The 13,157-nt window shown below is 40.7% G+C and overlaps 1 protein-coding gene across 1 annotated transcript in view; it reads left to right on the top strand.

Annotated features, from left to right (window-relative positions):
* Positions 1 to 1,102, top strand: part of LOC128647196 (tight junction protein ZO-2) — a 196,944-nt gene extending 195,842 nt beyond the window's left edge. The window contains exon 11 of the mRNA XM_053699978.1: positions 251 to 1,102. Within this exon, the coding sequence (XP_053555953.1) occupies positions 251 to 419 (169 nt within the window). The 3' untranslated portion in view covers positions 420 to 1,102. The remainder of the gene's footprint in view (positions 1 to 250) is intronic.
* Positions 1,103 to 13,157: the final 12,055 nt, after the last annotated feature.

Raw genomic sequence — 13,157 nt, 5'->3', positions numbered from 1 at the left:
AGGGCAGTTAGGTATAGCTAGAATTAAGTTACTAGCATGAGCAAACAGTGACTGTGTAGAATATATCAGTCTTCTGCCAGTGAAGTCTAGTGCCAACACTTCCAGTTCTTGCGGGCACTGAAATGCCCATCATTTTACTATACATAATATTTTATGTATAGTATTCATTATGTCTGTTTATATTACAATCTCAAAGTTTATTTAATGTTCCTTCTTTTTTTTTTTTTTTTTGTAACCTATTTCTATATAGTTCTCGACCTCCAGAACCCCAGAAACCTCCATCATGGTCTTACCTTGATAAGAAAGCGAGCTATGGGAGTGATGATGAAGAAGAAGAAGAATATCGCCGCCAATTAGCTGACCAGTCAAAACGTGGTTTTTATGCACCACCTACCAAATATAGAGACACAGAACTGTGAAAGATCACAGAATACTAAACGGACCATATAAATACTGCACAGTCTTTACAGCTGAATCTAGGACGGTAAACGTTTGTGTAACCTACTGTATCTAAGCGCCTACTTATTGTGTTATGACTGTGTTTTGCCCTATTCTGTGGGTGAATGCTGAACATGCAGAAATCTTGAACTTTTTATATTCTAAATACTTTTTATCATTTTAAAAGTTTTGCAGACACTTGAATTGCTTTTTTCCCCCTAAAATAACTGGAGCCACTGAGGTACATTATGTAAATAAGCTACCCTTAGAACATTGCCTTTCTTGTGTTTCTCATGAGCCTTCAATGTTACTTTGTCCTGTAATTAATCAGCATTAAAAGCACACAATGTTTAATGCATTTGTATAGAGTTGGGTTTATCTTTTCTTCCAATTTCATTCCAAAAAAGTGTTCTTCAAGTGCCTTTCTGCAGAACTGTCTTGCGTATCTTGCACTAACATGTGGCCGTAAAGCAAACCTGTTTAATGGTTGCTCCTAGGCTTCCCTACATTTTATTTTTTAAATCATGTGATCAATGAGCTACTGTAAATTTAGTATAAATAAATGTTTCAGATAATCTGCCTGTTACAAAGTCAGGCTTGTGTATGTGTAAGCCATTCAATACAACATAAAGACATGAATAAAAATAAACTGCTACAATGTTAAGCTTTGTTTTGTGTTATTGATGGCAAGTGCTATAAATTCTTGTTTAAAGACCCTTTATTTTTTATTCACTTTCTTAGCTTAAAGGGGCACTAAACCCAATGTTTTTCTTTCTTTAATGATTCAGATAGAGCATGCAATCTTAAGCAACTTTCTAATTTACTCCTATTATCAATTTTTCTTCGTTTTCTTGCTATCCTTATTTAAAAAGAAGGAATGTAAAGCTTAGGAGCCAGCCCATTTTTCATTCAGAACCTGAGTTATGCTTGCTTTATTGGTGGCTAAATGTCGCCACCAATAAGCAAGTGCTATCCACGGTGCTGAACCTAAAATGGTTCGGCTCCTATGCTTTAAATTTTTGCTTTTTAAATAAAGATAGCAAGAGAAACGAAGAACATTTGAAAATAGGAGTGAATTAGAAAGTTGCTTAAAATTAAATGATCTATCTAAATCACAAAAGAAAAGATTTGGGTTTAGTGTCCCTTTAACCCCTTAACGACCAAGGACGTACGCCACACGTCCTCTAAAAAAATACACTTAATGACCGAGGACGTGTGGCGTACGTCCTTGGTCTGGAAAGCAGCTGGAAGCGATCCTGCTCGCTTCCAGCTGCTTTCCGGTTATTGCAGTGATGCCTCAACATCGAGGCATCCTGCAATAACCCCCCTTGGCCATCCGATGCAGAGAGAGCCACTCTGTGGCCCTCTCTGTACCGGACATCGATGGCCGGTTTCGTTGGTGGGTGGGCGGCCATCGATGGGCTGTATCATGTGGAGGGGGGCGGGATCGTGGGCGGGAACGCCGGGTGCGCGCGCGGGCGCGCGCAGGGGTAGGAAGCGGGTGGGAACCGCTACACTACAGAAAAGTGATGGGATTAAAGTGGCAGTGATTGCCAAATTTATTTACATATATGTGAATCTAAGAGATCTGGGAGGGGTGGTGGGTTGGTCTTTTGGGGGGGGGCAAGCTACACTACAGAAAATCATTAAAAAAATAAAAATAAAAACATATTTTACTATAAACTGGGTACTGGCAGACAGCTGCCAGTACCAAAGATGGCTACTAATAAGTTAGAGGGGGATGGGTAAAGAGCTGTTTGGGGGGTATCAGGGAGGTTGGTGGCTAAGGGGGGATCCTCCAGAGCAGCATATGTAAGTATGCCTTTTTTTTTTTATTTATTTTTTATCAAGGATAGCTTTTTTTTTAGTACTGGCAGACTTTCTGCCAGTACTTAACATGGCGGGGACAATTGTGGGGTGGGGGAGGGAAGAGAGCTGTTTGGGAGGGATCAGGGGGTGTAATGTGTCAGGTGGGAGGCTGATCTCTACACTAAAGCTAAAATTAACCCTGCAAGCTCCCTACATGCTACCTAATTAACCCCTTCACTGCTAGCCATAATACACATGTGATGCGCAGCGGCATTTAGCGGCCTTCTAATTACCAAAAAGCAACGCCAAAGCCATGTATGTCTGCTATTTCTCAACAAAGGGGATCCCAGAGAAGCATTTACAACCATTTGTGCCATAATTGCACAAGCTGTTTGTAAATGATTTCAGTGAGAAACCTAAAATTGTGAAAAATTTTACTTTTTTTTTTATTTAATCGCATTTGGCGTTGAAATGGTGGCATGAAATATACCAAAATGGGCCTAGATCAATACTTAGGGTTGTCTACTACACTACAATAAAGCTAAAATTAACCCTACAAGCTCCCTACATGCTCCCTAATTAACCCCTTCATTGCTGGGCATAATACACGTGTGGTGCGCAGTGGCATTTAGCGGCCTTCTAATTACCAAAAAGCAACACCAAATCCATATATGTCTGCTATTTATGAAAAAAGGGATTCCAGAGAAGCATTTACAACCATTTGTGTCATAATTGCACGAGCTGTTTGTAAATAAATTCAGTGAGAAACCTAAAGTTTGTAACAAAATGTGTGAAAAAGTGAACAATTTTTTTTATTTGATCGCATTTGGCGGTGAAATGGTGGCATGAAATATACCAAAATGGGCCTAGATCAATACTTTGGGATGTCTTCTAAAAAAAAATATATACATGTCAAGGGATATTCAGGGATTCCTGGAAGATATCAGTGTTCCAATGTAACTAGCGCTATGTTTGAAAAAAAGTGGTTTGGAAATAGCAAAGTGCTTCTTGTATTTATTGCCCTATAACTTACAAAAAAAGCAAAGAACATGTAAACATTGGGTATTTCTAAACTCAGGACAAAATTTGGAAACTATTTAGCATGGGTGTTTTTTGGTGGTTGTAGATGTGTAACAGGTTTTGGGGGTCAAAGTTAGAAAAAGTGTGTTTTTTTCCATTTTTTCCTCATATTTTATATTTTTTTTATAGTAAATTATAAGATATGATGAAAATAATGGTATCTTTAGAAAGTCCATTTAATGGCGAGAAAAACGGTATATAATATGTGTGGGTACAGTAAATGAGTAAGAGGAAAATTACAGCTAAACACAAACACCACAGAAATGTAAAAATAGCCTTGGTCCCAAACGGACAGAAAATGGAAAAGTGCTCTGGTCACTAAGGGGTTAAAGTCTTTTTTAAAGTATTTAGATTTATTTTTATGTGCTCTGCATAATCAAGAAAACCATTTTTTTTAAAAAAAAATTAAGAAATCGAGAATATTCAGCTTTCCAATTGTTGCAATTATGTATGCAAATAAAGACACAGAAAATACACTCATCTGTATAACATATAAACAGGAGCATTCCCTCTTGGCAGTGAAGAAAACAGCATTTCTGTAACTATTGGAAGTATTGACTGTTTTAAAGAAGAAGCCTGGTCTACAAAAGAGAAGTCAGGTTAAATCGGCTGCGGTATACTCTGGTGTAATTAGTAGCAAGAGGTAAATAATGCACACCTCTACCCTTTTATAGGGATCTATCATTTAAGATAATGATAATAAAAGTTGGGTTTTGCTTGCCCATAATTATGGACCCGGATCTCTAAAATTTGCAGGCATGGATTGAACAATGTCACTGACTTACTACATTATCAGACCTCACTCAATTATCCAAAAAAGAGAGTAATGTATGGATCTCTCTTTCACATACAGAATTGTGGTGTACAGCCCTAATAACATACAAAGCTCTCTAGGTAAAATTTGCCTTTAGAAATTTATTTGAAGGATCTTGTCACCCTGACATATTTTTTTTAGTCTAATGATGCAATACTCTGCAAAGTTAAAGGGACACTAAACCACCCACATTTTTTTTCTTTTATGATTCAGATAGAGCATGCAATTTTAAGCAACTTTCTAATTTACCCCTGCTACCAATTTTCTTTGTTCTCTTGCTATCTTTATTTAAAAAGCAGGAATTTAAAACTTAGGAGCCAGCCTATTTTAGGTTCAGCACCCTTTCCTATTGGTGGCTACGTTTAGCAAACCAATAAACAAGCATAACACAGGTTCTCAACCAAAAATGGACCAGCTCTTAAGCTTTAGATTCCTGTTTTTTAAATAAAGGTAGCAAGAGAACAAAGAAAAATTGATAATAGGAGTAAATTAGAAAGTTGCTTAAAATTGCATGCTCTATCTGATTCATGAAAGAAAAAATGTGGGTTTAGTCTCTCTTTAAAGGGACATTCCGGTCAAAATTTAAATGCACATAGATGAATTATATCTTAAATAGAAACATATTTGCAATATACATGTATTGGCAAAAATGCTTCTAGTAAAAGTTCACTGTTTCAGTGTTTTTTTCTCTGTATGTGCAAGTGACGCATAGTTAGATATTTCCAGTAGTTTCCTGTGACATCCCAGTTTCTATTTCATGATTCAGATAGAGCATATAATTTTAAACATTTTTCCTTCCTTCTATTATCAAATTCATTCTCTTACTATCATTTGTTAAAGGAGCAGCAATGCACTACTAGGAGCCAATGACCAGAATCCTATATGTGCACTCACAAATCAGTAGCTAGCTCCCAGTAGAGCTTTGCTGCTCCTGAGCCTACCTAGATATGCTTTTCAACAAAGGATACAAACAGAAAAAGTGATTGTGCTAAATCGTTTTAAACCTGGTTATGAAGACACCTGCACTGTTAGTGACAAACATGACAGTGCAAGTGTAACTTAGAATTAAACTTTAAATAAAAAAATATATATTAAAACAGGCCATTTGTAGATGTTGGGATCTTTATGCGACTATTTAAGAATGCTCATGTCAAGATAAAAATGGCATTCACGTGGTTAATCATTGTTGCGGGTCGATTCGGATTACAATATGTTAATGTCACAGATGTAAGAGTATTTCCCTTCCACAGTAAACAAAGGGGTTAATTGTATAGACCTTTACTGTTACCATAAGAGGTGTGCCAGAGCTTCTATTTTGAAAACAGGTTTTTAACACATGAAAAAGGCGTGCAGCTGCAGGCTTTTAAAGGACCACTAAACACAAATTGTAAACTACATGATCTTGAACCTTCATATCTGAAAATAATTTTGCAATGAAAACTGCAGCTTTATTGTTTCAAATTAGTATATTGTTTTATGCTTATTCATTTTACGGATTTCCCTGTCCCCCAGAACAAAAGAATCCTTGTTAACCAATCGCAAACTAATATTCAGATATTGTCAGGGTTTTTTCCATGTTGTGTTTGCCATGTGCTGCTGGCAGCCATTTTACTCACCTCTCTTCCTGACTATGGTGCATTGTGGGGGATGCTGCTCATTTCCTACACTTCCTTTTATGGCCAGACTGGTGTGCATCATCAATGTGAGACAGGATACAGTCTCAGAATTGTGATGTCATCACTTATTATTTAAAGGGCCTCTGTTCAGTATGTTTTGTCTTTGCGTTGTCTCAGACCTGTTTGTGAGAGTTCCTGTGTATTACCTGGCTGCCTGACGTCCTTCCTGGTTCCTGATCCCTGGCTTGTTCCTGACTCTGCTGGTTTCCTTGTTCCTGATTCCGGCTCGTCTATTTGCTTTGGCTCCGGACTCGGCTCGTCTGACTACCAGCTCTGGTTTTGACTCCTGGCTTATTTGACTTGTGGACTTTTTATTATTTTTTGCTATTAATAAAGATGTGGTTATTTCTTCTATAAGATACGACGAGTCCACGGATTCATCCTTTACTTGCTCCTCCCTTGACTCCACCCCCCAGTCATTCTCTTTGCCTACTCTAAGTAATAGGAAGGGTAAAGTGAAAGAGGTGATAAAATGTTAGTTTTTATTTTCTTCAAGCAAGACTTTAATTTAAATGGTACCGATGAGTGCTATTTTTTCCCAGGCAGCAGATGGATGAAGACTTCTGCCTGGAGACTGATGATCTTAGCAGTTGTTACTAAGATCTAGAGTAGTTCCCACAGAATGGCTGAGGAGTACTGAAGAAACTTCAGTGTGAGGAACGTTTTTCATGCTACACAGCATTGAGGTATGTTCAGTCATTTTTTTCTGGAGAGACTGTGTTATTTCAGAATTGGCTGACAGTATCCCCATGAGGGAAAGGGTAAGCAGTAATCCTAAAAGATATAGACGGGTATTACTGGACCTGTATATTGGGCTATAAAAAATGGTTGACACTGATGATATGATGTTTGTGGGCAAACGTTTCTATGTTGGAGTTAAAGATAACGTTTTTTGTGGCAAACGTTTTGACTTTATTTTAATGGAGGGTACACATAGCTTCACTTAGATGGGTATTTGAACCCACATGGATAGGTTTTAGACCACTCTGGTGCGGTTATTGTTAAGGCTGTGAGACATCGAGTGAGATGGGCGGGGCCTATTTTCGCACCTCAGTTGCGCAGTTTTTCCCATGCAAGCAGCAAGCTCCAACTCCGGTGGGCCTTTCAGGACAGTTTGAAGGGTTAATCTGATTTTGCAAACCCCTGAGGGCAGGTAGGTGCCACAGCAGGGCTGTGGCGAGGTGCAGGGGTGTTTTTGTTTAAATATAACGTTTTTAGCTCAACGTTTTTCGTTCTTAAGGGTTAAGTATTGCTTTCTCCTGTTAAGTGTAGTCAGTCCACGGGTCATCCATTACTTATGGGATTATATCTCCTCCCTAACAGGAAGTGCAAGAGGATCACCCAAGCAGAGCTGCTATATAGCTCCTCCCCTCTACGTCATATCCAGTCATTCTCTTGCACCTAACTAAAGATAGGACGTGTGAGAGGACTGTGGTGTGTTAAACTTAGTTTTTATTTCTTCAATCAAAAGTTTGTTATTTTAAACGGCACCGGAGTGTGTTGTTTGTTCTCAGGCAGCATTAGAAGAATCTACCTGAGTTTGTCTATGATCTTAGCGGTCGTAACTAAGATCCACTTGCTGTTCTCGGCCATTCTGAGGAGTGAGGTAACTTCAGAACAGGGGATAGCATGCAGGGTCCACCTGCAAGGAGGTATGTGCAGTAAAATATTTTCTAAGGAATGGAATTGACTGAGAAAATACTGCTAATACCGATGTAATGTAAGTGCAGCCTTAAATGCAGTAGTAGCGACTGGTATCAGGCTGATATGTATGTATGTATACTCTGAGGTATTTCTGGGGAATGGAATTTCACTAAGAAAATACTGTCAATATTAAAGTAATATTTGAGCCTGCACTGCAGTGAAAGCGACTAGCAGCAAGCTTATTAATAACACTTCATAATTTTAAATTTTTAAAACGTTTACTGGCATGTTAATCGTTTTTTCTGAGGTACTTGGTGATAAAACTTTATGGGCATGATTTTTACCACTTGGCTGTCGTTTTTTTCTGAATAAAAACAGTTTACTGAGCTTCCCCACTGTTGTAATATGAGTGGGAGGGGCCTATTTTAGCGCTTTATTGCGCAGTAAAAATTTAGTCACAGTCTTCCTATTTCTTCCTCCATGATCCAGGACGTCTCTACAGAGCCCAGGGGTCTCCAAAACTAGTTTTGAGGGAGGTAATCAGTCACAGCAGACCTGTGACAGTGTGTTTGACTGTGATAAAAACGTTTATTATTTCAACTGTTATCCGTTTTGGGTATTAAGGGGTTATTCATCCTTTTGCTGGTGGGTGCAATCCTCTGCTAACTTTATACATTTTCTGTTAAAATTTGGTTGTTTTAACATAGTTGGTTCATTGTTAATTCAACTGTCACATTTTTATGTTTTCTTAAAAGCGCAGTAGCGTTTTTTATATAGCTTGTAAATTTATTTAAAAGGTTTTTTCCAAGCTTGCTAGTGTTATTGCTAGTCTGTTTAAACATGTCTGACACAAGAATCTGTTTGTTCATTATGTTTAAAGGCCAATGTGGAGCCCAATAGAAATTTGTGCACTCAATGTATAGATGTTACTTTGAATAAAAGTCAAACTTTATATGTTAAAAAAATATCACCAGACAACAAAGGGGGAAGTTATGCCGACTAACTCTCCTCACGTGTCAGTACCTTCGCCTCCCGCTCAGGAGGTGCGTGATATTGTGGCGCCAAGTACATCAGGGCGGCCCATACAAATCACTTTGCAAGACATGGCTAATGTTATGACTGAAGTACTATCTAAATTGCCAGAATTAAGAGGTAAACGCGATCACTCTGGGGTAAGAACAGAGTGCGCTGATAATAATAGAGCCATGTCTGATACTGCGTCACAATTTGCAGAACATGAGGACGGAGAGCTTCATTCTGTGGGTGACGGATCTGATCCAAGTAAACTGGATTCAGACATTTCAAATTTTAAATTTAAGCTTGAGAACCTCCGTGTATTACTAGGGGAGGTATTAGCGGCTCTTAATGATTGTAACACGGTTGCAATTCCAGAGAAAGTATGTAGGCTGGATAAATATTTTGCGGTACCGGCGTGTACTGACGTTTTTCCTATACCTAAAAGGCTTACAGAAATTGTTAACAAGGAGTGGGATAGACCCGGTGTGCCCTTTTCACCCCCTCCTATATTTAGAAAAATGTTTCCAATAGACGCCACCACACGGGACCTATGGCAGACGGTCCCTAAGGTGGAAGGAGCAGTTTCTACTCTGGCTAAGCACACCACTATCCCGGTGGAGGATAGCTGTGCTTTTTCAGATCCAATGGATAAAAAGTTAGAGGGTTACCTTAAGAAAATGTTTGTTCAGCAAGGTTTTATATTACAACCCCTTGCATGCATCGCGCCTGTCACTGCTGCGGCGGCATTCTGGTTTGAGTCTCTGGAAGAGACCCTTAGCACAGCTCCATTGGATGAGATTATGAACAAGCTTAAAGCCCTTAAGCTAGCTAATTCATTTATTTCTGATGCCGTAGTACACTTAACCAAACTTACGGCTAAGAACTCCGGATTCGCCATTCAAGCGCGTAGAGCGCTGTGGCTTAAATCCTGGTCAGCTGATGTGACTTCTAAATCTAAATTGCTTAATATTCCTTTCAAAGGGCAGACATTATTCGGGCCCGGCTTGAAAGAAATTATCGCTGACATTACTGGAGGTAAGGGCCATGCCCTGCCTCAAGACAGGGCCAAACCAAAGGCTAAACAGTCTAATTTTCGTGCCTTTCGTAACTTCAAGGCAGGAGCAGCATCAACTTCCTCCGCTCCAAGACAGGAAGGAACTGTTGCTCGCTACAGACAGGGCTGGAAACCTAACCAGTCCTGGAACAAGGGCAAGCAGGCCAGAAAACCTGCTGCTGCCCCTAAGACAGCATGAAGTGAGGGCCCCCGATCCGGAAACGGATCTAGTGGGGGGCAGACTTTCTCTCTTCGCCCAGGCTTGGGCAAGAGATGTCCAGGATCCCTGGGCGTTGGAGATCATATCTCAGGGATATCTTCTGGACTTCAAAGCTTCTCCTCCACAAGGGAGATTTCATCTTTCAAGGTTATCAGCAAACCAGATAAAGAAAGAGGCGTTTCTACGCTGTGTACAAGACCTCTTACTAATGGGAGTGATCCACCCAGTTCCGCGGTCGGAACACGGGCAAGGATTCTATTCAAATCTGTTTGTGGTTCCCAAAAAAGAGGGAACCTTCAGACCAATCTTGGACTTAAAGATCCTAAACAAATTCCTAAGAGTTCCATCGTTCAAAATGGAAACTATTCGAACCATCTTACCCATGATCCAAGAGGGTCAGTACATGACCACAGTGGATTTAAAGGATGCCTACCTTCACATACCGATTCACAAGGATCATTACCGGTATCTAAGATTTGCCTTCCTAAACAGGCATTACCAGTTTGTAGCTCTTCCCTTCGGGTTAGCTACGGCTCCAAGAATCTTTACAAAGGTTCTGGGCTCTCTTCTGGCGGTACTAAGACCGTGAGGCATAGCGGTAGCTCCGTACCTAGACGACATTCTGATACAAGCGTCAAGTTTCCAAACTGCCAAGTCTCATACAGAGTTAGTTCTGGCATTTCTAAGGTCGCATGGGTGGAAGGTGAACGTAGAAAAGAGTTCTCTATTGCCACTCACAAGAGTTCCCTTTCTAGGGACTCTTATAGATTCTGTAGAAATGAAAATTTACCTGACGGAGGACAGGTTATCAAAACTTCTAAATGCTTGCCGTGTCCTTCATTCCATTCAACACCCGTCAGTGGCTCAGTGCATGGAGGTAATCGGCTTAATGGTAGCGGCAATGGACATAGTACCATTTGCGCGCCTGCATCTCAGACCGCTGCAATTGTGCATGCTAAGTCAGTGGAATGGGGATTACTCAGATTTGTCCCCTCTGCTAAATCTGGATCAAGAGACCAGAGATTCTCTTCTATGGTGGCTTTCTCGGCCACATCTGTCCAAGGGGATGCCCTTCCGCAGGCCAGATTTGACGATTGTAACAACGGACGCCAGCCTTCTAGGTTGGGGCGCAGTCTGGTATTCCCTGAAGGCTCAGGGATCATGGACTCAGGAGGAGAGACTCCTTCCAATAAACATTCTGGAATTAAGAGCAATTTTCAATGCTCTTCTGGCTTGGCCTCAGTTAGCAACTCTGAGGTTCATCAGGTTTCAGTCGGACAACATCACGACTGTGGCTTACATCAACCATCAAGGAGGAACAAGGAGTTCCCTAGCGATGATGGAAGTCTCAAAGATAATTCGCTGGGCAGAGTCTCACTCTTGCCACCTGTCAGCGATCCACATCCCAGGCGTGGAGAACTGGGAGGCGGATTTTCTAAGTCGCCAGACCTTTCATCCGGGGGAGTGGGAACTTCATCCGGAGGTGTTTGCCCAACTGCTTCATCTTTGGGGCAAACCAGATCTGGATCTCATGGCGTCTCGCCAGAACGCCAAGCTTCCTTGTTACGGATCCAGGTCCAGGGACCCGGGAGCGGTACTGATAGATGCTCTGACAGCACCTTGGGTCTTCAACATGGCTTATGTGTTTCCACCTTTCCCGATGCTTCCTCGATTGATTGCCAGGATCAAACAGGAGAGAGAATCTGTGATTCTAATAGCACCTGCGTGGCCACGCAGGACCTGGTATGCAGATCTAGTGGACATGTCGTCCTGTCCAACATGGTCTCTGCCTCTGAGACAGGACCTTCTGATTCAGGGTCCTTTCAAACATCCAAATCTAATTTCTCTCAGGCTGACTGCATGGAGATTGAACGCTTGATTCTATCAAAGCGTGGATTCTCGGAGTCAGTGATTGATACCTTAATACAGGCTAGGAAACCTGTTACCAGGAAAATTTACCATAAAATATGGCGTAAATACTTATATTGGTGCGAATCCAAGAGTTACTCATGGAGTAAGGTTAGGATTCCTAGGATATTGTCTTTTCTACAAGAAGGTTTAGAAAAGGGTTTATCTGCTAGTTCGTTAAAGGGACAGATTTCAGCTCTGTCTATCCTTTTACACAAACGTCTGGCAGAAGTTCCAGACGTTCAGGCTTTTTGTCAGGCTTTGACTAGGATTAAGCCTGTGTTTAAGACTGTTGCTCCGCCGTGGAGCTTAAACTTAGTTCTTAACGTTCTGCAAGGTGTTCCGTTTGAACCCCTTCATTCCATCGATATCAAGCTGTTATCTTGGAAAGTTCTGTTTTTAATGGCTATTTCCTCGGTTCGAAGAGTCTCTGAGTTATCGGCCTTACATTGTGATTCTCCTTATCTGATTTTTCATTCAGACAAGGTAGTTCTGCGTACTAAACCTGGGTTCTTACCTAAGGTAGTCGCTAACAAGAATATCAATCAAGAGATTGTTGTTCCATCATTGTGCCCTAACCCTTCTTCAAAGAAGGAACGACTTTTGCACAATCTGGACGTCGTCTGTGCCCTGAAATTTTATTTGCAGGCAACTAAAGATTTTCGTCAAACTTCTTCCCTGTTTGTCGTTTATTCTGGACAGAGGAGAGGTCAAAAAGCTTCGGCTACCTCTCTCTCTTTTTGGCTTTGTAGCATAATACGTTTAGCCTATGAGACTGCTGGACAGCAGCCTCCTGAAAGGATTACAGCTCATTCTACTAGAGCTGTGGCTTCCACTTGGGCCTTTAAGAATGAGGCCTCTGTTGAACAGATTTGCAAGGCTGCAATTTTACAAATTTGACACTTTTGCTTCTTTGGAGGCTGTTTTTGGGAGAAAGGTTCTACAGGCAGTGGTTCCTTCCGTGTAAAGATCCTGCCTGTCCCTCCCGTCATCCGTGTACTTTTAGCTTTGGTATTGGTATCCCATAAGTAATGGATGACCCGTGGACTGACTACACTTAACAGGAGAAAATATAATTTATGCTTACCTGATAAATTCATTTCTCCTGTAGTGTAGTCAGTCCACGGCCAGCCCTGTTTTTTACGGCAGGTCTAAATTTTAATTAAACTCCAGTCACCACTGCACCCTATAGTTTCTCCTTTCTCGTATGGTTTTGGTCGAATGACTGGATATGACGTAGAGGGGAGGAGCTATATAGCAGCTCTGCTTGGGTGATCCTCTTGCACTTCCTGTTAGGGAGGAGATATAATCCCATAAGTAATGGATGACCCGTGGACTGACTACACTACAGGAGAAATGAATTTATCAGGTAAGCATAAATTATATTTTCCTTGTGGGGCAAGCTTAGCTGACAAGTTGGGATGCATTTATCATAAAATTGTGATAATTTTCTCATTTTAAAGCAGTTTTGGAAAAATTGTATGCTTTTTTTCTCTT

This window comes from Bombina bombina, chromosome 2 (genome assembly GCF_027579735.1).
Source record: "Bombina bombina isolate aBomBom1 chromosome 2, aBomBom1.pri, whole genome shotgun sequence".
NCBI lineage: Eukaryota > Metazoa > Chordata > Amphibia > Anura > Bombinatoridae > Bombina > Bombina bombina.
The sequence above is the reverse complement of the archived record's forward strand: the minus strand, read 5'-3'. Positions and strand labels throughout refer to the sequence as shown.